Source organism: Pan troglodytes, chromosome 8 (genome assembly GCF_028858775.2).
Source record: "Pan troglodytes isolate AG18354 chromosome 8, NHGRI_mPanTro3-v2.0_pri, whole genome shotgun sequence".
In the NCBI taxonomy this organism is placed as follows: Eukaryota; Metazoa; Chordata; class Mammalia; order Primates; family Hominidae; genus Pan; species Pan troglodytes.
Window position 1 is genome coordinate 138,475,192 of NC_072406.2, and position 24,354 is coordinate 138,499,545.

Here is a 24,354-nt window from a genome sequence, read left to right on the forward strand (position 1 = left end):
AAAGTAAAACTTGTGATTTGCAAATCAGCCTGATGTAAGTTTTTTGTTGGTTTTTTTTTTTGCCTTTGTAGTTGCAGAAGGTGAGCTCTGTTTTAGAAGGAGTCATTTCATTCCCCAATTGAATTTTTACTCATTTAGGCTAAAATCACTTCAAAAGTTTAAAATGAGGGTAGAGGAAATAAAAAGGAAAAAAAGTAAATATATAGTTAAGTTTATCATCACCAGATCACTAAATGCTAGCTATAGAATATCCAAACCCAAGCAAATGCATAGAGTTCTTCATGCCTATCCTCGCATCTGTACATTTCTCAGGGAGATAAGAACAAGCTAAAATTAATAGAGACCTCTTGTGATTTTTATTAGACTATCAGCTCACATTTTCTACCCAATATAAAAATTAGCATCCATTACAGCATCATAGTATTTCCAAAAGATGTTCCTTTAAGATGTTCCTTTCGTATCACTAATATATACTAACTACCTTTTCCATATCAAATATTTGGATACATGGTATTTTTTTCAAAAAGACTTTCCAAATGTGAAAATTCATTTACATGAAAGGTTGTACAAAAACAAAAAATTTAAGAGTAGAGCTTTGGTGAATCACATTTGTTGAAATGAAAAAGCAGCACACCAAGTGGGACTATTTACTCATCATGCCAATATTTATTGAGCAGCTGTGATGTGCTAGGCACGGGGGACCCAACAGAGAATAAGATGGATGTGGTCTCTGTCACCACAGAGCTTAAATTCTAACCAAGAAGACAAACAGTTGATTAGAATGTGATAAGTGCTCTGACGGAGACATAGCATTTTGAGAGCATTTAGCAGGGGGACCTTTCCTTGACTGGGGTTGGATGGGAAGGACCAAGAACCGGCTGCCTGTGAGGAAGTGAAGTCTAAGCCAAGGAGGAGTTCAGCCAAGTGTTGGAGTGAGAGTGGGAAAAGAACTGTCAGGCAAAGGCAATGAAGACACTGCAGTAAAAGGACATGAAACAGCTAAGCAACAAAAATGCAGAAACAGAGCCACCTTACCAATCAGATGCTGCTGCCAGCTCCAGGACCTGTACATAGTGAGTGGACACCTCTGAAAACAGAAGCTTTCACCTGTCAAAGCCATTCCTGGTATTTACAATGCTGATTATCTAATTAACTCACTGTGCTAGACTGTTGAGATGGTTCCCAGTGCCCCCGCCTCCTGGTATTCACTCCCATGTGTAACCCTGGTAGGGTTAGAATTAAGCAAGTCACTAGGTTAAGAGACTTAGTGACTTGTTTTTAACCAGTAGACTATAGCAATATTCACAGACCATGATTGGATTATACAACTTGTGATTCTGTCTTATTTGCAGATTATATTGCCTTCTCAGTCTGCAGGCCTTGATGAAGCAAGCTTCTATATTGGAGAGAATACTGATTAGGAAAATGGGAACCAGCTAGGAACTGAAACCTTCAGTTCAACAACTCAAGGGACTGAATTCTGCCATGCTTCTGTGAGCTTGAAAGCAGATCCTTCCCAGTTGAGCCTTTGAATGAGACCCAGTCCTGGCTAACATCTTGACTGAAACCAGTGAAAGAAGCTGAATTAGAGGACCCAGATAAGTTGTGCCTAGATTCGTAACCCACAAAAGCTGTGAGATTGTACACAGGTGTGATCGTAAGCCACTAAGTTGCGGCAATTTGTCATACAGCAATAAATAACAAATGCACTCATGCATGTGCATTTATCATGTTTACAAGTATTTTCTACAGCCATCATAGGTAGCAGTTATTAGGTTGAGTCCTGCATTTTATTTGTGAGAGAAAACAGAAGACAGTATACTTAATTATTAAACAGTAAGTTTCTCCTTCAGGAAGAATAAATTTTAGCTGGTAAGTCCACATGTTCCTTTGATGCAAAAATGAAAGGTCAGAGACACCAGGCCCTGCAAATGGGTCTCCGGTCCTGTTTTTCCTGCCAGTCCTTGCAGGTCAGAGCCCACAGGACAAGTTCCTGGGATTCACACAGCTAAAGACTCAAGTATTGTTCTATCTCAGTGTCTTCCTAGGTTCTCTCCTCAAATCCCAATGTCCCAAGATAAACACAAGCTGAGATAGCTGCAAAGGGTCTGGAGTATGGAAGAGTTCCTGGACATCATAGGTCCTCCCTTGACAGCCCAGTGGTTTAGCATGTGGGCCCTGAAATCAACTGCCTAGTTCAATCCCGGCTCAGCCTCTTATAAGATGCAAGGGCTAAGGCAAATCATGAGTTCTCTATGCCTTAGTTTCTTCGTCTGTAAAATGGAAATAATAATGGCCCATACCTCTAAGGGCTATAGGGATATTTTAACCACATAATTCATGTAAAGGGATTAGTCGAGAGTCTGCTGAATGTTTTGTTAAATGCCGGTGTCATCACTATTAGTTATTCGTGTAAGTCCCATTTCTAGTATATTCCCTATTTGTGCAGTAATTCATGCGCATAAACTCAGCTGTGTCACCTTGTAGCTGTACAACTGCACAAGCTGAATGTCCTAGCCTTGGCTTTCCTATCTGGAAGAAAGAGTGGTCCTAGTGCCTGCCTCCCAGGGCATGGTGAGAATGTATGAGAAGCTACTGAACCAGTGCTAGCACAGAAACCACACAGGCAAAATCCCTTTATGGAATTCCTCAATTCTATCCTATGAAGAAAGAGCAATTACCACTCAGAAATGTGATTGTTTTCCAGGTACACAGATAAACCTGTCACCAGGAGCCCTTGGGTGTTGTCTGATCATGCACTGAACTAAGACTGAGTAAACATTTTAGAAAATTCATTTGCTGCTGTGCAAGTCAGAAGATAATGGTAGCTGCAACTTAGTTTCAGAAAGATTCAGATGAACAATCTTAGTAGTGTGGGAGAGATCTTTCCATTCACTTACGTTTTGCTGTAAATTGGGAAGACACCACCAATATTTGGTCTTAGAGTGGAACATTTCTGTCAGATTCTGGATGTTCTAAATGTGTACTGTTTGGAGCCACAAGGATGCAGAGTGCTTAACGGGCTTTACTGCTGCAATCATCTGCTCTAACTGGTAATTAAGATATAAGTCAAGAGCTTATGTGTCTGCTTCACCCACAAATGTGAGGTTCCTATTTCTACAGCAATTCTTATTCATGCCAACCCAGTACCCTGAGAGGCATGTTAAATTTTATTTGCCTTGCCATTCTACGCTTATCCTCCCTCCCACATCTCTTTCTCAAAAAGCCAGTGGAAGCTGAAGGCTAGGAAAACTCATGCCCCTGGCCTGGGCATCTGCTACCATTCATTCTCTACAGCCCTTATGCCTAGCCCACAGTGAGTCCCATACAGCAGAGAAGAAAGAAACTAGTGGCCATTTTGTGTGCTATAAGTAAATGATATTTGAAAGAGTTCACATTATTAACACAATCTCAAATACTCCTGGTTAACAGAGATGCCCCTAATGGTAGACTGATAAACAACAAAGATGGAAACATGAGATTTAAGGTAGGAGAAAAAGGAATAGAAACTGCCCTCCTCTCCCAATTCTCTGCCACCCCCTCTGTCAAGCTTTGGGATTAACTTGGACACCCATCTACCATGAGCAGAAGGGGACGGTGGCTCATGGATGCTGAGAACTTGTGCCGTTCAAGGCATGAGGACAAACCTCAGCCACTGAATGAACATATGAACAGTGATACCATGTGCCCCCTGTACCATCAAAAGAGAAGACCTTAAATTACAAAACACATTCCCCAACCTCTCCCTCATTTGGAATTCACCACAACCCAGGGAGGTAGGCTGCATCCTTGCTCATTGTTGACAAAGAAACTAAGTTCAGAAAGATTTAGTGGGTTCCTCAAGGTCACACAGCCATAAAGAGGCCAAGCCAGAACTCAGAGCCACTTCTCACTCCAAGTCCAGAATTCTGGCCATGATCCAAGCCACCTGTCAATTTTATAACTATAACGCCAGAACACACAGCACTCTTGACCCACTAAATCCATAAGGAAGTAACATCAGGGGAGATAAGCTGAAGAAATCTCATTATTTTATGTCACTGAAGTCCATAAGAGAAGCAGATGCTTCTACTAGGAGCTTTTGTGCTTGAAAACAGTTGTCTTGATTTAGCTTTTCAAACCATATCGTATCCCAGCCCTTTCTGCCTCCCTCTTTTGAAATTACTTTCTCACTGAGCCTCTGTAACCAATGGCTTAGTCTTCAGCAGCACTGAGGGACAAAGAAGGATGATAAGCACCTTTTTAAAGGACAGCAGAGACAAGAAACAGAAAAGAGACTAAAGTATGTGAGAAAAAAGTTTCAAGAGGACCATCTATTGCAGCTGAATAAATTATGCTCCAAGGAGCAGACTCTCCCTACTAAGAAACTGGAAGTAAAGCTTAGTGAATTGAATAGACTAAATCTGACATGTCCAAATTTTAGTGGCAAATCAGGCATCTGATTTTCCTGCAGATAAATTAGTGGAGAAATCAATCTATATGGAATCATAGCATTCATTCTGAAGGTTACAAAAATATACAAATGAGTGTCTCCATTGTTGGCTTACTCCATTGTACAATCTTCTCTGTATACTAGAATGTTTAAGTATGGAATGAATTCACTATACACTCCTGGAAGGCTCACATGACTGGAATTCTGTTGACACCTCCGCTGGCAGAGGAGCGGCTTCTGGGAGTGGATGTTGGCCTTGCTTCCCAGCTGTTCTCATTTTGCCTCCGCCAGAGGGAGATGGGAACAGCTGATGGCTTCACCCCCAAAGCTCAGCTTGGCCCCATCATTAGCACATCTCACCCCTGCAGCTGCCAAGGCCAAGACTAACATGCCAGCAGGAAAGCAGCTGACTGACTTTTCTGACTGAGTGTTTGGAGTATTGGAAGTTGAGAATCAAGCTGCCAAGCGGGTTCAACTTATTTTCTGTACACTTTTACGATCCACTCGCTCTAGAGGCCATGAAATGAGGGTGTCTGTTCTTCTCAACACCGTATCCCCAGTTCCTGGCACAAATCTGGGATTACAATAGGCAGCCAACAAATGTGTTGACTAAAAGACCCAAAGAATCATTACCAGAGATGTCTAGTTCTGAAAACACAGTGGACTGAGCTGACACAGCTAGAAAGCCTTTCTACTACAAACACAGAAAAATGTTAAATAAAATGTGACAACCTACATAACTGAACTAGAAAGAAGGGAAAGGAAATTATCAGGGAATTAAGGAATTCCTAGCCAGAGCATCCACCCACTGCCAAAGTCATGGAATCCCAGAGGCCTGGCAGACATAGGACTTCAGCCTGGAAACCATGAGTTCAGTAACAGGAGGTATGATCTTGAACACACGAGTCAGAGAACTCTAGCTAAGATCCTTGAATAAAACCAAGCCCAGACAGGCCGCCCTTCCCAAGTCACCAGGGCTAGAAAACCTCTACCAAATGCCACAGGGAAACTTCAAAGTGACATGTCTCCCCAGAGATCTGGTGAGGGTTAGGGAGTTTTGCAAGAGAAATAGAAACTTCAAGCCTTTGCCACATGGGTATGGAGACCAAAATTAGAATAGCCATGTGGTGTAAAATTCCCACAATAACTGGGCTTAGACAAGGGAAATCCCTGAGGCATCTGTCATGAGTAAACAGACTCTGCTCCACAGGAACTCTTCTAATCCAGGGTACATAGGACTCCCATGGAGAGGGTAGCAGTGGAGGGAAAAAAGCTGAAAATGAACTCACAATTTAAAATTGCAAGGCATTGGAAGAGATAATCCACGGTAATACAGAATCAGCATCCTAAGAACTTTAAATAATAACCTGAAATGGATAACAATATATAAATCCCAAATTATTAAAGACATGTAAGAATACAAAGAAAAGATAATAAAAGATAATTTTAAAATATTACATTTTAAGAAGATCAGGCAAGTTTGAAAAAGAGCAAAACAAAGCTTCCATACGTGAAAAAGTAAAGATATTGAAAAATGTGAAGTCAATAGACAGTTTAAACAGCATTTAGACACAGCTCAAGAGAGAATTGGTAAACTGAAATTTAGACTTGTAGACATCACCCAGAATATAAAGCAAAGAATGATAAAGAGATGAAGAGAAGCTAAAACCAGGATGACTGAATTATAAGGCCCAACTACATATAACAAAAGTTCCAAAGGAAGTGATGAAGCAAAAACGGCAAGGCAGTAATTAAAGAGATGCTTGCTACATTTTTTTAAATAATTGATTGGATTCAAGAAGCACCACAAGGCCAGAAATACACAAATTTAATATAAAGCCATATAAAAACACATGAATAAAATACAGAACTACACATACACAAACACACACACTCCACCACCACCACCAAAGAACTACCTTAAAAGTAACCAGAGAAAAAGGCAGGTTTAGTGCAAAGGCACAGTCATTAAATGAAAGACTCCTTAACAACAACAGGAGACGCAAGGATACAACAGGTAATATCTGCTAAAAGAAAACAATCGCCAACCTCTGGTTTGGTTATCCATACATAGCTAAACTAACATTCATGAAAAAGAAAAACATTTTCCAGGCAAACAAATATAGGGAATTTGCTACTCAGAGACCTTCAATGAAGACTACTTCAATAAGAAGCGACTGGATCCAGAAGTGGAAGTGGTTTGCAAGAAGCCATGGTTAGAAAAAAAAAAAGAAAGAAAAAGAAAGGAAAGAAAGGAAACTGGCTGCATTGGATAAATCAGCATAAGTATTTCCCCACTATATTTTTTGATGAGAGATGTGTTTCAAAATGGCAGAACTAAAATTCTAGACAATAATAAAAAAACAGGAGGCACAATGAAGGGCACTAAAGCATGGTTAGCTTGTAATTGTTTGGGAGGAGGCCAAAGTTATTGACTACCTTTGGACTCCGTGTCTGAAGTGCAAATGTTAAAAATTTAATGGTACTACTAAAACTGTGGAAACAGAATATGTAACCTCTAAATTAACAGAACTGGGAAAAAGTAGGTATAAATAATCCTACAACAATAGAAGAAAGAAAAGAAAGATGTGTAAAGATAGCAAAAGTTAGTTATTTTCATTAAAGTTGAAAAAAAAACAAAAACAAGGAGACTAGCAATCACTTCTTCATCTTTTTTTTTCTTTCTTTCTTTTTTGAGACAGGGTCAGGGTCTCACTGTGTCTCCCAGGCTGGAGTGCAGTGCAAGATCACAGCAGCCTCGACCTCCTGGGCTCAAGCAATCCTCCCACCTTAGCCTCCCTGCGTAGCTGGGACTACAGGTGCATGCCACATATATTACTTTTTTTTTTTTTGTAGAAATGGGGTGTCCTTATGTTGCTCAGGCTGCTCTCAAATTTCTGGGCTCAAGTAACCCCCCCTCCCCACCCCCCAGCCTCCCAAAGTGCTGAGATTACAGGTATGAGTCACTGGGCCTGGCTAATCCTTTTGTTTATCATTGTAATGGAGATGCTACCCAATGAAACAAGAAAAATAAAGGAAGTAGAATGAATAAGGAATGTAAAGGAAAAAACAAAACTTACCCTTTCAGGTGATTATTCTCTTAGAATTTCTATGACGTCAATCTACAGACAAATTATTAGAATAAAAATTGAGCAATCACCTACCTATGATTTGAATCATCAGGATTAAAAAAAAAGTGAGCAAGATTTCTGAATTCAAAGTCAACCTACAAAAATAAGTAACATTCATATACACTGAAAAGAAAACATCAATTAGAACTTTCAATAAGGAAATGACTCCACAGATAAAACAAGAATAGCCATGAACTGGCACTTGTTGAAACTGAGTGATAGAAACACAGGTATTGATTGCAGTCTGTCTACTTATGTGTATGTTTAAAACTTTTCATATTAAAAAGTTAAAATCTTTTAAAAAATAGTGATACCATCTAAAGTGACAATAAATCTATTAGGTACTTAGGATATCTAGAAATATATCTTACAAAGATGCACAAGAACGTTGAAGAGAATATTATTGAAAACTTATTGAATAGCATTAAAGGGAACAAATAAATAGAGAAATCACCACATTCATGATGGGAAGCCTTGATGTCATGAGGATGTCAATTCTCCCCTAAATTAGCCTACAAGTCCCCATACAGTATTTTGAGGAACTTAGCAAGAAGATTCTAAAGTTCATATGAAACACTAAAGTTTCAGGGATAGTCAAGATAACTTTAAAAGGAGAGGAGGGGAGAAGGAAAGGAGACATTAAACTTTATACTTTATTGAATACTTAGCATGGTCTGAGCACTGTTCAAAGCACTGTATACGTATTCTTTCATTTCACCTGCACTACGGCCCTGTGGAGGTAGATATGACCATTATCACCATTTCATCAAGGGAAAATGGGGAAAGAAAAAGATTACATAGTTTGTTCAAGGTTTGGGGTGAGCAACGATCCCAATTTGCCTGGCACTGAGAGGTTTCCTGTGATGTGTCATCTTCAGTGCTAAACCTAGGAAAGTCTGGGCACACAGGATGGTTAGTTACTTTCTCAACATCACATGTCAGGAGCCAGGTGGCAGAGCTGATCTGCAAACTCCAGCAAGCTGGCTTCAGTGTCTGCCCTCTGCACCACCACATACCAACTCTGTTAGTCAGGGTTCTCTAGAGGGACAGAACTAATAGAGAGGTATATAAAGGGGAGTTTATTAAGGAGTATTAACTCACATGACCACAAAGTCCCACAATAGGCTGTCTGCAAGCTGAGGAGCAAGGAAGCCCGTCTGAGTCCCAAAGCTGAAGAGCCTGGAGTCCGATGTTCAAGGGAAAGAAGCATCCAGCACAGGAGAAAAATGTAGGCTGGGAGGCTAGGTCAGTCTAGCCTTTTCACATTTTTTTTTCTGCCTGCTTTATATTCTGGCCATGCTGGTAGCTGATTAGATGAAGCCCACCCAGATTAAGGGTGGGTCTGCCTTTCCCAGCCCACTGACTCAAATGTTAATCTCCTTTGGCAACACCCTCACAGATACACCCAGGATCAATACTTTGCATCCTTCAATCCAATCGAGCTTAACCATCATGCCAACCAATCTAAACACTGAAGGCTTATTGTGAAGTACGGGATACTGAGAACAATATGATGCTGGAACGGAGGTAAATAGAACAGTAGGACAAAGAACCCAGAAGCATATCTGTGTGTGCTTGCTGGTTATCAGAAGTGGAAAAGGATTCAACAAATGTTACTAGAGCAATTGGTTTTCCAGATGGTGGGAAACAGACATGGATCTCATACAAGAAATAAAAATTAAATTCCAGTTATTCTAAAAGCGAAAAGCAAAAATTTTAAATTTAGAAGAAATTATCAACATTTATTTCGGAGCTCAGGAAAGAGAGGAGGATTGTTTAAACTAAACTTAAAAAGAAACATGAGTAAATAAAGATAAATAATTCAAAGAAGAAATACGAAGAACATATAAACACATAAGAATCTTAGAGTCTTTAGTAATGAGAAAAATGCCAATTAAAACAATGAAATATTTAACATCCAGCTTGGCAACATTTAAAAAGCCTGAAAATACCAAGTATTAACAACCACACAGGTAACCAGAGCTCTCCAATAAGTAGGCACATAAATTGGTACAACCAATTTGGAAAGCAACTTAACAAAATATGTTACAGTAAAAAATTTGTGTACTCTACAGCTTAGTAATTCACTTGTAATAGGTTCCCTAGAGCTTACACCCATACCTAAGATAGCAAGGATCCTCTCACCATTGCAATATCAAAAAGTTGGGGAAAACATATTTATTATCAACAGAGGAGTACACAAATTATGATTTAGTCATTCAATTAAAAGGAATGAACCAAGCACATATATGAATAAGTCTAAAATATATATTGATTTTTTAAAAAGTTGCAGAAGGTTGTCATATATAGTAGGGTACCATTTACTTAACAGTTAAATACATGAAGAGTATCAGATATTGATTAGGGGTATGTGTGTGTGTACACACACACACACACACGAACCAACCAACTTCACAGTAGTATAGCCTCTGCAAAAGGAAGACTGAGATAAAATAGTCTGAATGGGTGGGGAGAAAAGGGATGGCTATAAATATATCTTTAACATTTTACATCTTTAAATGTTGAAAGTTCTGAAGTACATATAGTAGAATCTGGCTGGCAAAAATATGGGTGTATAACTTATTCTATGTCCATTTTTCAACTTTAAAATTGTCATATTTTAGAAATGAATGATGGGGCCAGATTTCTTTTTCAATCATCTTTTATATGATATTCTCAAATTATACTGAAATTGGCTGAAATAATGATTTTAGCTTTAAAGTTTTACTTAGTATGCATAATTTCAGGAATGTACCTTTCCATAGGCAGACAACAGCTGCATTTTAAGATATAATGTAGACCCTAAATCCTAATGCAGGCTCTGAAGAACACTACCAACAACAACAAAAAACCCAGGAATGAAAACAAAACCAAAATAGGAAGGCTTTCACACTGTTGGTGGGAGTGTAAATTAGTTCAACCATTGTGGAAGACAGTGTGGTGATTTCTCAAGGATCTAGAACTAGAAATACCATTTGACCCAGCAATCCCATTACTGGGTATATACCCAAAGGATTATAAATCATTCCACTATAAAGACACATGCACACATATGTTTATTGCAGCACTATTCACAATAACAAATACTTGGAACCAATCCAAATGTCCATCAATAACAGACTGGATAAAGAAAATGTGGCACTTATACACCATGGAATACTATGCAGCCATGAAAAAGGATGAGTTCATGTCCTTTGCAGGGACATGGATGAAGCTGGAAACCATCATTTTCAGCAAACTATCAGAAGAACAGAAAACCAAACACTGCATGTTCTCACCCATAAGTGGGAGTTGAACAATGAGAACACATGGACATAGAGAGGGGAACATCACACACTGGGGCGCCTGTCAGGGGGATGGGGAGCTAGGGGAGGGATAACATTAGGAGAAATACCTAATGTAGATGACGGGTTGATGGGTGCAGCAAACCACCATGGATGGCACCTGTATACCTATGTAACAAAACTGCACGTTCTGCCATGTACCCCAAAACTTAAAGTATATAAAAAAAAGTTGCTCATATATCTAGGCAATCCTTCGTGTACTCCCAATATTTCAATTTTTTTTTTTTTAAGCAAGACTAGTTTCTCAGATCACATTCAGATTCAAGTGAGCATATCTCTCACAAGCAATGTCTCCATCCTATCCTGGCTTTAATTACAAACATAGCAACACATAATACAAGGAATCTTTTGGCCAAATTGCAGACCAGTGCTCACCATGCCTGCTAGGGGAAGACATGTCAAGGTGTTTCAACATTTCTAAGAATGGATCATCTAAACTGATTAAGCAGTTCAAGGCTTCCAGGAGTAGGTAAACAAACAGACAGAAAACGTTATCCAATGAAGCTGTCCAATTTTTTAAATAGTTGCCAAGAAGCTGAGCTCTTAATGTAGCTTTGGAATGACATAAAAGCTTAAAGGATAAAAAATATCAATATGATGCTGAATTACTCGGCTTTTCCATCCCATCTATCAACTGGAGGCAAGGTATATTGGGCATTAAATAAAGCACAAAAGAAACAGGGTGGAAAATGGGCTGGAGAAAGTATGAAGATTGAAATGGCAGCCTGTGAGAAAGTGTAATATTCAATGTGCACATTTCAATTGGCAAATAACGTTCATTTGAACTGCATTACCGTTCTGCTGAGATCCAAGCTAATTACAATCTCATTGCTATAGTTATGGCAAAGATAGGTTATGAAATGTTTGCCACAGCTAGGTTAAGATCCAGTCTCCAGCGTGAGGTAGACTAGATTGCCTTGCCCCTGACACTGCTGATCTCACTATCTGAGGCTATCATTTCCTTTTCTGTAGAATGAGGGTACTAACAGGACCAACAAGATTCTTTCAGCAGAATTGCAGGAGATAGTGCACGCAAAGACCTGCGCACCGCTCCTGGCACTGACGCACTCGACAAACTCCTTTTTAAGTAACAATGTGCTGGTATGACAATTTTAGGTTTAAAAAAATACTAACCAAACATATGAAGAAACAACTATGAAAAATGCACAGCAACTACTCTCAAAAACATTCTGTCTAGATTACACCAATTTCACTTCTCCAGCCCAGAGACCTGACAATTAAAGAGCATGGACATACTCCAGAGCTGCTTCATATAGCTCCCTGTGGGCACACAGCCAAAGGGTTGTAGGGCTTAGCCATTTGGTACAGAAGAAACATCTGAAAATTCTACACCTGTCTTTGTAAATCATGGATGCTGCAGAAACCATTTAGCTTAAGGAGGCCTCTGAAACACACTCTGATACAAAATTTTTTTTCTGCAACTCTAATGAGTTCATTACAGCATCATCTACACCAGGAAGGAATGTGCTTAGCTTCTTTAAATGATGTAGCTACATTCCTTAAGAAAAATTTTGTTACAGTTTCCACAGCTGCAACATTTATCTAATTAGGTATATGTTGACTTTGAGTTTTTATAGATTTTGAAAAGAAAGTTTTGAAACATTTAAAAATGAGTTTAATTTTTGTTTCCACAAGGAAGGAGTTAGAAAGTGCCAAATGACAAGTGAGAGAAAGAAAATACATCTATATGTCGAGCATGGTAATCAAAGCCTTGGCTAAATTCTAAATGTACATGGCGGAGTCACAGGTGTTTATCTGTATGCCCTCCTGAAACCCTGCCATAAGGGAATAATTGTAATAACAATAATAGGCTGTGTACCGTGGTTCAATGCCTGTAATTCCAACACTTTTGGGGGGCTGCAGCAGGAGGATGCTTGAGCCCAGGAGTTCAAGACCAGCCTGGGGCAATAGAGTGAGATTCTGTCTGTATAAAAATTTTAAAATTATATTTTTTTAAAAAAAACTTTTGAGACAGACTCTCACTCTGTCACCCAGGCTGGAGTACAGTGGCACGATCTCAGCTCACTGTAGGCTCTGCCTCCCAGGTTCAAGCAATTCTCCTGCCTCAGCCTCTGGAGTAGCTGGGATTACAGGTGCCTGCCACCATCCCTGGCTAATTTTTGTATCTTTTTTTTAGTAGAGATAGGATTTCAACATGTTGACCAGGCTGGACTCAAACTCCTGACCTCAAGTGATCCATCTGCCTCGGCCTCCCAAAGTGTTGGGATTACAGGTGTGAGCCACCATGCTTGACCAAAAATTTAAAAATTAAGAACAAATTAGTTGGGCATGGTAGTGTGTGCCTGGAGTCCCAGTTACTAGGGAGGCTGAGGTAGGAGGATCACTTGAGCCCAGAGGGTCAAGGCTGCAGTGAGCTATGATTGCACCACTGTACATCAGCCTGGGTGACAATGCAAGACCCTGTCTCAAAAAAAAAAAAAACAATAATAATAATTAAAACACAAAGCAGCAAAGCTTTGGAAGATGGAAAGGGGATGGACAAGTTGTTACCTATTTAGCAGGGAAGAGAGAATGGGAACTTATGACCTGGAAAGGAGGGCAGCCATCAGAAGGTGGGATGGATAAGCAGAACCCTGGAAAGGTTTGGGAACAGGGGGCACTGGGCACTGGAACAGGGGGCACTGTATGGGCCAAGGCCAATACAGGCTGAGGCTGAAAACCTGTATAAGGAGAAGATAGAGCCCTAGATCCCCCGCAAAGCCAACACAGCTAGGTGTTGCCTGTCCTATTCCGACCAACATGGGAGGCGTATTTCCTGAAGACACTGAAGTAGAGAAGTTCTGTACATAAGGACTCCCAGGAATCGTGAAGGGGGGTTAGCAAAGTGCTAAACGGAAAACAAAAGGATTAAGTTTAAACAATACAAGCATACTTAACGGCAACACTATCTTCTTTTCCCCTGCTCAGTTCACAGGCCCTAGAGCCAGGCTTAAATTGCCAGAGTGAAATCGCCTTGGCAGGAAGCTGAAGGATTCTTCCTTGGAGAAATTGACCGGCCTAAGAAAAATAGAGTCTGTGATATGTGGACGTCTCTCAGCAAAATGAATGTTCATCAGTCAGTAAATCCATCTGTGGAAGTACACAGAACTTCTAATCAGCTCTTTAATGCCCCGTTATTAAATATCAACAGAGAGCCAAAAATCAGACATTTGAAGAAAGTCAGACAGATATTAAACAAATAGGGGGGAAAGAGAATCTCAAAGCTAACAATGAGAAAGAGGTGAACAAAAAATGTTTAACAAGTAATGACTAACACATTCAGAGTTAATAGCAATCTTACATCCATTACAAAAAAGAAGAGGACACTATAATAAGAATAAAAGAACATTCATAGCACAAGAAACCTCTTGGAAATTAAATATGGTAGGATAAAATTTAAAATTATTTATTTATTTTGATACAGGGTCTCATTCTGTCACCAAGGCTGGAGTAGCACAGCATGATCATGGTTCCCTGCAGCCTTGACCTCCTGGACTCAAGTGATCCTCCCACCTCAGCATCCTGAGTAGCTGGAACTAAAGGTGTGTGACACCATGCCCAGTTAATTTTTTAAAAGTTTTTTGTTGAGATGTGGTGGGGTTGGGGGGCGTGGCTCACTATATTACCCAGGCCGGTCTTGAACTCCTGGGCTCAAGCAATCCTCCTGCCTCAGCCTCTCAAAGTGCTGGAATTACAGACATGAGCTACCGTGCCCAGCCAAAAAATTTAAATAGAAGGGTTGGGAAATGAAATTAACTAACTGTCCCAGAAAGTAGAACAAAAATGTAAAGGGATGAAAAATAGATAAGAAAATTAAAGGATGTTTTCAGGAGGCTGGGACATTCAGCTAATAGCAGTTTCAGAAAAGCTGTGTTAAAAACAGTGAGGAAGAAATAATTGAAGAACGAATATAAGAAAGTATACTAAAACTTGACAACATGAATATTCAAACTGAAGGGGCCCACTGAGTTCCTAACAATTACTGATAAGAGCATTGCTAAAGCACATGATCATAAAATGCAAAAATACTAGTGACAAAGAAAAAAGATAATCACTTCCAAAAAGAAAAAAAGACTACATTTAAAGGTTTGACAAGCAGAATACCATCAACTTCTCAAGCAGTAATGGCCATAGAGACAATGAAGAAATGCCTTATAAAATACTGAGAAAATATGATTTCTTTCTTGGAATTTTATACCTAAACAAACTAGCAATCAAGGGTGGAATGAATGAATGTGTGTTTATCTATATATGTTATACAAGGTATGCCAGAGACACATTCCAACCTTTGTTTTTACTCACAGAACTGTTTTGTTTGAAGCAGCAATGTATATAGTTAAAAATATTTACTTTTCTAGTATTCTGTACAAGCTAGCAGGGGCCCTGTGTCACAGTCTAGCCAAAGATATCTAAGACAAAATCTACTACAAACGCTTATGGAAGTATTATTTTCCTGATGAAAATAGATTTGACTGGTTCTGCCTTTTGTCCTTTCTGCTGTATTACTGCCTGGAATGCAGATATGATGCCAAGAGGTACAGCAGCTATCATGAGACCATGAGGAAGTAAGCATAAAGGCAAAAGTCAACATCTAAGTATCGCAGATAGAAATAAAAGAAAGTGTTTGGGTCCCCGATCACATCACTGACCACACACCAGTTACACCAGCCACCAAAATACTTACTTTGCAACTGCTTGTAAAGAATACAAGCTTGTAAAAATTGCTGCTGTCATTTTTTTTTTGTTATTTGCAGCTGAAAGCATCCCTGACCTATTCACAAGTTATCAAAAAAAGTTGTATCTTCCCAACACCCTTCCTCAGGAAGTTACCGGAAAACGTGCTCCACAGAAATGAGGAATGAACTAAGAAAAATTTACAGTGCTCAGAATATAGATGATTCAACACAGGAAGGATGCAAGAGGAATTCTTAGCGTCTTGGTAATAAGGGTAGTCCTGAGATAACAGCTGTAATGTATGCCTAAAAAGTAACCCGTGAGTCACATTGGAACAGGAGTATGAAGGGCTCCAGGAAAGATGACATCAAGAAAAAGAAAAATCATGGCTAGACTACCTGATGTGTTGGATCATATTGAAAGGAGGTTGATAGTTCTCCCAGAAAGTGTGGAAGTAAAATAGAGGTTGTGCAAGGGATGGGAAAAACCAAAAACCAAGTATTCTCCCTACTCTCACTCTCAGTACCGAATGTTTCACCTCTGGTCACCCAAATGTGTGGGAGTTTCTCCCCACCAACCACCAGTTCTTCAGTAGAGATCAATTGGGAGTCCTACAATTTAACTCTATTCTGACTCTATCTACCTGGAGAAAGCATCAGATCACACAGGTTAAGGGCTCAGTCCTACAAGACTTCCCCCCAGTGTCAGATGCCAATCACAAGTAGTAGGTTGTCACACCTATACTTCTGACCAACTAGCTATAAGTTGGGGGTCCACAATCCCCTTCTCAGGTTCAGTTAATTTGCTAGGTAAGCTCACAGAACCACAGAAAACACTTGCTTATATTTACCAGTTTATTATATTAATGAAGGATGTAATTAGGGACACAGATGAAAAACAGTTGGAAGAGATGCAAAGGGCAGAGAATGTGGAAAGGGATACAGAGCTTCTGTGTCCTCTCCAGATACGCCACCCTCCAGGAACTTTGATTTGCTCAGCAATCTGGAAATTCTACAAACCTTGTCCTTTGGGGGGTTTATGGAGGCCTAATTACACAGCCATGATTAATTACACCACTGGCGATCAAGTCAACCTTCAATCCGTCTCCCCTCCCTGGAGGTTGCAAGGGAGGTGGCACTAAAAGTCCCAACTCTAATCATGCCTTAACAAGCTCATTAGCATACAAAAGACACTCTTAATACCCCAGAGATTCCAAGGATTTTAGGAGTTCTGTGCCAGGAACCAGGGGCAGAGACATATTTCTTATTATATCACAATATCACAGCTTGGTGCACAGAAAATAAAGCAAACAAAAATCAAGACAAGGCCATCATTAACTCTAGGAAAAGCAAAAAGTTACAAGAGGGATGAAATGCCATAAAACACTGCACGGCAAAACAGTGAAAAGTATTTGCAAAGTCTTCTTAGTGCAAACATTGAATTTTTTTAAATGATGGCACTACTATATTGGGTAGTTGAAAAGAAGAGAAGGCAGTGTGTCTGGAGTAGGGTGAGCAAAGGGAGAATGGTAAGAAAGGAGATCAGAAAGGAAAACAGGAATTAGGTCATGCTGAGGTTTGGATTTTCTTTCCTAAGGGTGCTAGAGAGCCACTGGGGAGTTTTAGACAGAAAACTTGAATGCTCTAACTCGTGTTTGAAAATAATAACTTTGGCTCTATTGTGGAGGAAAATATACCATGCAGGGATAAGGTGAAAAGCCAGTAGGCCCGTTGGGTAAGAGGGATAAAAGGCTTCTGCAGAAGAGATTTTTCCTATAAGGTGGCCTGGACTGGGAAAGGCACACTTCAGGATGTAAGGAAGCGGGTAGGTGGGAATATACTTAGGAGGTTGGTGGCTTACGGAGTAAAAAGGGGGACACAGGGATGACTTCCTGCATGTCAGCACAAGGCATGTGGAGAAGGCAGAGGAGGTTGTTACTGGGTTCAGAAAGGCTGGGGAAGGAATGATTTGCAACTAGAGAGTCTGGGATCTGGGGTTCTGTTTTGGACTTGTTAGGCTGAGTTGCCCCAGAAAGTACCAAGTAGGCAACTGTGCCAGGGCTCAGGGTACAGACAAGGCTAGGGAGAAACTCAGAATATGCTCAGACTCAACAGATAGTAATTCCTCCTTTTCTCTTGCCAATGCAAAGAAATGTTTCATTATATGTTTGGAGTTTTATACGGCCTCAATGGTATGATTTGGGGCACTGATTGATTGAAGACTTGATACTGAGAATCTAAGGGTAAACAAGCAGTGAATCCTGGAATATATCACAACAGGTAACCCATTCAAAGTGCTTAGGCCTCCCTGGTTTTCGATTTTGGGTCATTTCTGTCTTAAGGAAACACTCTCTCTACCAAAGCTGAACTCATAAAATAGTAAAAGTCGTCCCCCCCACACACACCCAAGAAATTTCCCATTATTAGCTGGATTTAATAAACATTTTCTTCCAAAAAAAAATTTGTCCCTGCTCAGTAGACTTCTCTTTATGTGTACAAAGCACGTGCCAAGTTAAAGACCATGTCAGGCACACTTTGAGACACTTTCCGTTTTTTAAAAAGTTCTTTCTCAATAAACATTCAAAAGGACCAATTTGTTTAAAAGTCTTTCAAAGCACAATTCACTACAGGTCGTAGAGTTCTTTAAACCCTCAGCAGTATTCTTTCTTGACTTTCTCATTGCTTTGTGCAATCTTTGTATTTAATCATTTATCCCCAAATTGGTCTTCGCAGTGTGGATTTTAACAAGAACTGGGTTTTAGCCACATTACAGTAGACGCGGTGGGGGCGGAGGGCAGCAGTGGCAATCGCAAAATAAAACGTATCATAAAGTGGTAACGGTTCGTGATTTAGGCCAGTTGTTGAAAAATAAATGCCTGTTATATAGAATCACAGAACTTTAGAGCTTGCGGCCAAGGGAAGTCGTTCGTCGGTGGACCGACAGCGCCCCGGGCGGCAGAAAGAAGGCGGCGGCGGCGGAGACCCGGGGAAGTTGCCGGATTTTTAAAAAGGCACCTGCTGGGTGAGTCCTCACTGTGCAAACGGGAGCCACAGGTGCCCGATTTTAAGGGGCTACAACTCGGGAAAACCTAAGTCTGTAAAACTAAGTACGTTAAACTAAGTAAGTTCTCGCTGTACACCAAGTTGATGGGGGCGATTATTTACGGCGGAGAAACTGAGCGGAGGGAGGAGGGAGAATTCCGCTAAAGTTTGCCTGCGACTGACAGCTAGGGAGTGACCTGGAAGCCAGGAAGAGGGGCAGAGAGGAAACTAAAGAAGTAGGTAAGAGAGTCAGTTTATGAAAATAGAGCCTGCTGTGGAGCGCGGCAGGGCACACCTGCGGAGGAGGGGGCTGCCTCACCTGCGGGGCCGCTGCGCGCCCCCCCTAAGTGTGTTAGCGGGGGAGGCGGGGGCTGGAAAGGAAACCTGGTGAAGGGCTGGCCCGGAGCCTGGGGTGGGGATATTCACTGCGGGATAGGGCCAGCAAGAGGACCCGACACGCATCGTCCCGAGCGACACGTGTAAATGTCAAGATACAGACATCTGCAAATGTCACCCAAGAGGGTGAGGACGGGGGAGCGGTCTCGAGGCTGTGCCCTCCGGGGCAGGCACTGGCTCCTGCGGGGCTGCGGGCCAAGTGTCCCCCTTCCCCAGGGAATTGGCACCTGGGCGGGGGTCGGTCTCGCCGCGCTGGAAGCGCAAGCCCCGGGGCTCCGGAGATGCGCCGGGGCACGTCGCCCCTCGGGGCAGCCCTGGACCTCGGCGCGCCCAGGCGCAGCGTGAGGTGCCCCCGGCGGGGCGGGCAGCGAGCCGCCCGGGTTCGGCGACTTACCTCGGGCCTCGCAGGGCGCGAGCAGAGCACCGGCCAGGGCGAGCAGGAGGGCGCGGGCGGGGGACACGGGCAGCGGGCGCGCTGCCATCGTCGCCGGCCTTCAGTGCAGCAGCTCTCGGGCCCGGCGGCAAGCGCTGCACCATCCCACGCGGGCGCCGAGCCGGGGCCGGGCGTCGCGACCGGAGGGATTTCCTGCCGCGGCGAGTCAGCTCCGGAGCCCTCGCGCAGCGCCCGCGCCGCCGCTGAGCTCTTCTAGCCTTTCATTTTTAAAAAAGTTTCCCCCCGTGTGTGTGCGTGCGTGAGCGCGCGCGCGCCGTTCTGGCACAAGCCAGCCTTGACCGTTGCAATAAATGAGCAAACTGTCCGAGTTGGCCCGGGGACGAGGAAGAGCGTTAGTGAGAGAAGGCAGGCCTGTGAAATGGATCCACGGCCAGCAGTCACCGTTCTTATTACCGCGGAACAAATTATTGTCTCCCCCGCACCCCCGCCAGTCGGCGGCGTCCCGCGGGTCCTAGAGACCGCTCGGGTCCCCCCGCCAGGGTCCCGCCCCGAGCCGCGGCTCGCTCACCCCCGGGGGTGGGCGGCTGGGGGCAGGGCGCCTCCTTGGCCGCGAGCGCCGGCGGCATAGACGTGGCTCAGTGGCGTCCGGGCGCCCGGAGCGCACACGTCCCCGCCCCAGGATGATGTGGCCGCAGGGCCCGGGGCGCCCGGCTGCCAAGCGCACATGCGGCGGCACGGTCCAGCTTTCCAGGCTGAAGCTGGAAACGATGACTCTGCTACTCGCTCCCCGGCTCTCTGGGAACCCTCGGAGTGCGGGTCAGGTCTCCACCGCGGCCCACAGCCCGGCGCGCGACCCCGCCCGGCCCTAAGCGCCCAAAGGGGCATCTCTCGCCCGAGAAACAAGCTTGGACTCGCAGGCACAAGACACCTGGGCGTTACTTTTGATCAACAGTGTTAGGTTTTACGTTGATAGATTGGCTCACGTTTCCATTCCATGACCTGGACCCAGAAAAGGGTGTACAGTGACGTTCCCCAAACTTTCCTGATTGTAAGAAGCACCTGGGTTGGCTTGTTAAAAAGATTCCCGGGCGCCCTCCTACGCTTTCAGAATGAGACTCTCCAGGTTGTGGGGCCAGGGGAGCCCAGGGTGTTTGGAGAAACACCAATAAAAGAATGGTGCGCCTTGCCTTCTCATCCTTGTTCCGGGCTGACCCCACCTCTTCAGCCTCGCTCGGCCCTCAGGGAGACCATGAAAAGCAGCAGCGAGGGGGCCCGCACAGACAGAAATGGCTGGAGCTATGGAGGATGGCTGATGCCCACCCTGCGGGTTACCATGATTCCCAACCTTGGGGACTTATTAGAATAGTAAGAGTTAAAGACATTGCCAGCCCCAGACACCAGTTAACTCAGTTTCCCACAATGCGTGGAGCTCAATAGTTTTCAAAGCCTCAGGTGATTCTACTGTGCTGCTCAGACCTAGGACCACCTGCAGAAATTCCATCCTGGTCCTGCGACCTCGCACCGATTCCTAACTGAGCACCCACTCCTAGGAGGCGGTTATCCAGCATTTGAGGAAGCTGCCTTCCATATCATCTCTTCCCACTGCAGAGGAGTTTTCTCAGGAGTTCCCTCCCACGGCAGGTTTTGCAGTGTTCCCAAAACCCAGGTCGATCCTCCTAACAAGGTGCAGGACTTTCTTTTTAAAAAAACCTTAGTGGGAAGCACAGGCTCTCCAGCCCCCTTCCCAATGCTGCCATGTCTCAGTACCAGATCTGGAAACCAGGCCTGGTTCAAGCCCTGTGTCATATCTAACCGTACTACCAACCAGCGTTGCAGTGTACTTTTGTTCATTCATTCAGTCAATCTACATGAGCAACCCTATGCTAGAACTTGGGAAACTAAACGAGAAAGCCTCTTGCCTTCAAAGACTTTTCTTTCTGATCAAACTGATAAATCATCATTATTGGACAGTGTGAGCTAGTTACTTAACCTAGTTAATAATGATTAGGCTTGTTTACTGGTATGGTTTGGCTGTGTCCCCACCCAAATCTCATCTTGAATTCCCATGTGTTGTGGGAGGGACCTGGTGGGAGGTAATTGAATCATGGGGGCAGGTCTTTCCTGTGCTGTTCTCATGGTAGTGGATAAGTCTCACAAGATCTGATGGTTTTAAAAAGAGAAGTTCCCCTCCACAAGCTCTCTCTCACTTTCTGCCTGCTACCATCCATGTAAGACATGACTTGCCCCTCCATGTCTTCTGCCCTAGCCATGTGGAAATGTAAGTCCATTAAACGTTTTTCCTGTATAATTTTACCCAGTCTTGTGTATGTCTTTATCAGCAGCACGAAAACAGACTATTTACTACTTCATAATTCATTACATACCTCGTATAATCGGAGTATTGTGCTAACGTCTTTCACCTGCATTATTTCATTTTTTAAGTCCTGGATATACAGATGAGGAAACTGCAGCATAGAGATGTAGCCTTCCCACCACCACACAGTGAAGTAGGTCAGAGCCCAACCTCAGATCTGTTAAAGATAAAGCCTGTTTCTTTAAGGCTGAGTTCCAACCTTCAGTTTTAGCAGCTGTTAAGTGAAGGTAAAATACAAACCTCCCAGGTGGTTGTGAGCACCAGGTGAACTAATGCAATGTCTCCCAACCTACCTGATCCCTGGGATGTCTATTAAGAATTCAATTCCTCTGGCGTTTGCACTGGAGATTCTCATTAGAAAGGTCTGGGAAGGACAAGTTTTAGCAAGTACTTAGGTGATCCTGATACTTGTGGCCCATAGAACTTCAGACACATCGACGCAGGAGAAATCAAAATTGTTTTCTTCCAGCTCAACGGGCCAGATTTGCTTGCAGATGAGCCCAGCCACTGGCTTCTCGGATCCTTCTGACTGGTTAAATGGTTTATTCACAATGGACCTAATATGTGCTGTGCACTGGGCTGGGGGCCTTGTATACATTTTCTCTTAATGATCAATTTATTTTCGCTCTTTAATATTCAATTGTTAATGTTGACTGTAAAAGTCCAATTTCTTTTAAACCTGGATGTTGCAAAGCTTCCTCCAAAGAACTAAATGTGCCCCAAGACTGTCCTTGATTTGTTTTTGACTGAATGAAAGAAAACAGCCATTGCAGAGGAAAAATGAAGAAAAATAAAATCCTAGCTGCAAGCCCTGGATTTCAACCCTGTAATTCACCATCTCTGTGAAGCAAGCGGCCCGGGCTGACACTGTCTCCATAAAGCCTTCATAGACATCAATAACAGCCAGCTAAGGCAAAGAGCAAATCCTGCGTCCGGCAGATGGTCTGTCTTTGGATGGAAATTCTGCCTCCTCATTCACAGGAAATGGAAGCCGACATCACATTCAATACTGGATTGTTAGGTAATGGTGTGGGGTCAGAGGCCAGGATCTACACACGAAAATTTCAGATAGATGGCTGGTTGTCCCTTCCTTTCTAGAAGAATTGACCTTTGCAATACTGTTTCCTGTGTGCTATTTTTGTTTAACAGCCTGGGCATTCACAATGAACAGGGCACTTATTTCTTACCCAAGCTCATGTAAGCTCAATCTGCTCTGAGTACAAGCAGATGAAAAATGGAGGCAAACTTTCCCAAGCCAGGAATTTACAGGCAGCCACTCCTAATTTCTGCAGTAAGTGAAGAGCCGGCCTCCTTTCGGAGTGACCTATTGACAGAACTTCAGACACAGGCTTGCAGAACAGCTTTCCTCTCTCCAAGCACAGTTCCCAAGGCTTACTCCAAACGTAAACAAATGCGATCACCCCAAGATTAAGATTCTTGGAAATCATTTTTATTCTATCTCTTGGAGAGATGAAAACTCCTGCTCCTCTCGGCGTATTATAATAACATGCAGTCCATTTTTCTTTTCCTAGATCTCTCACTTCAAGAATCCATGCCTTCACCTCCTCAGAAACCTGCCCCCAGTGAACCTCTTCTGGGCAGATTAAACCCTCTTATCTCTGATGCTTTCATTATTGCACAGAATCAGCACTTAAGTAGCACTAAATGCCAAAGAAAGAATGCTCCTGGGGCTGGGGACAAGGAACTCGGGGATGCGCTGTGTCACAAGAGACAAGAAAGGTCACCCCATCTATATTCATCTATGTCACCTGCCCACTGACCAGTCAACTTCTCCAACCAAGTGACAGTCATACTTCACTTAACAAAGATACATTCTAAGAAATGCATCATTAGGCAGTTTTGTCACTGTGTGAACATCACAGAGTGTACTCACACATCTAGATGGTACCGCCTACTACACATCTAGGTTTTATGGTATAACCTGTTGCTCCTAGGCTACGAACCTGTATGGCACATGACTCCGCTGAATACTGTAGGGAATGGTACAGTAAAAAGGCAGAAAGGTACAGTAAAAATACAGTGGAAAAGATTTTTTAAAATGGTACAACCAGATAGGGAAGCTCCATTATAATTTTATGGGAGCATCCTTACAAGTGCTCAAGTGCGTACTACGTGATTGACCAAAATGTCATTTGGTGACTCATGACTGTACTGTGATGGGAAACTTATTATGCCCCTCCCTACATACCCCCAGATTCCATTTTACGTACCCCAAGTGACTGACAGTACTAAGAGAAACGGACACCTCCTGGAGCAGCAGCAGCAGCTGCTGAGACAGCCTCCTGGACCAGGTGCTTATCTCTCCCGCCATCAGCGGGGACAGGCTGAGTGCAAAGGCAGTACCCAGAGAAAGGAAAAGGGGAATCTCAAAAACAAACATGAACTATGACAAGAATGACCAAACATTTGAGGATACTTCATTTAAGAAATAGGGCTGGCCGGGCACTGTGGCTCACGCCTGTAATCCCAGCACTTTGGGAGGCCGAGGCAGGTGGATCATGAGGTCAGGAGATGGAGACCATCCTG

The 24,354-nt window shown here is 42.9% G+C and overlaps 1 protein-coding gene across 1 annotated transcript in view; it reads right to left on the reverse strand.

The window, feature by feature from the left end:
• Positions 1–19,905, reverse strand: part of ADAM12 (ADAM metallopeptidase domain 12) — a 374,324-nt gene extending 354,419 nt beyond the window's left edge. The window contains exon 1 of the mRNA XM_016919590.3: positions 19,434–19,905. Coding sequence (XP_016775079.3) covers positions 19,434–19,521 — 88 coding nt within the window. The 5' untranslated portion in view covers positions 19,522–19,905. The remainder of the gene's footprint in view (positions 1–19,433) is intronic.
• Positions 19,906–24,354: the final 4,449 nt, after the last annotated feature.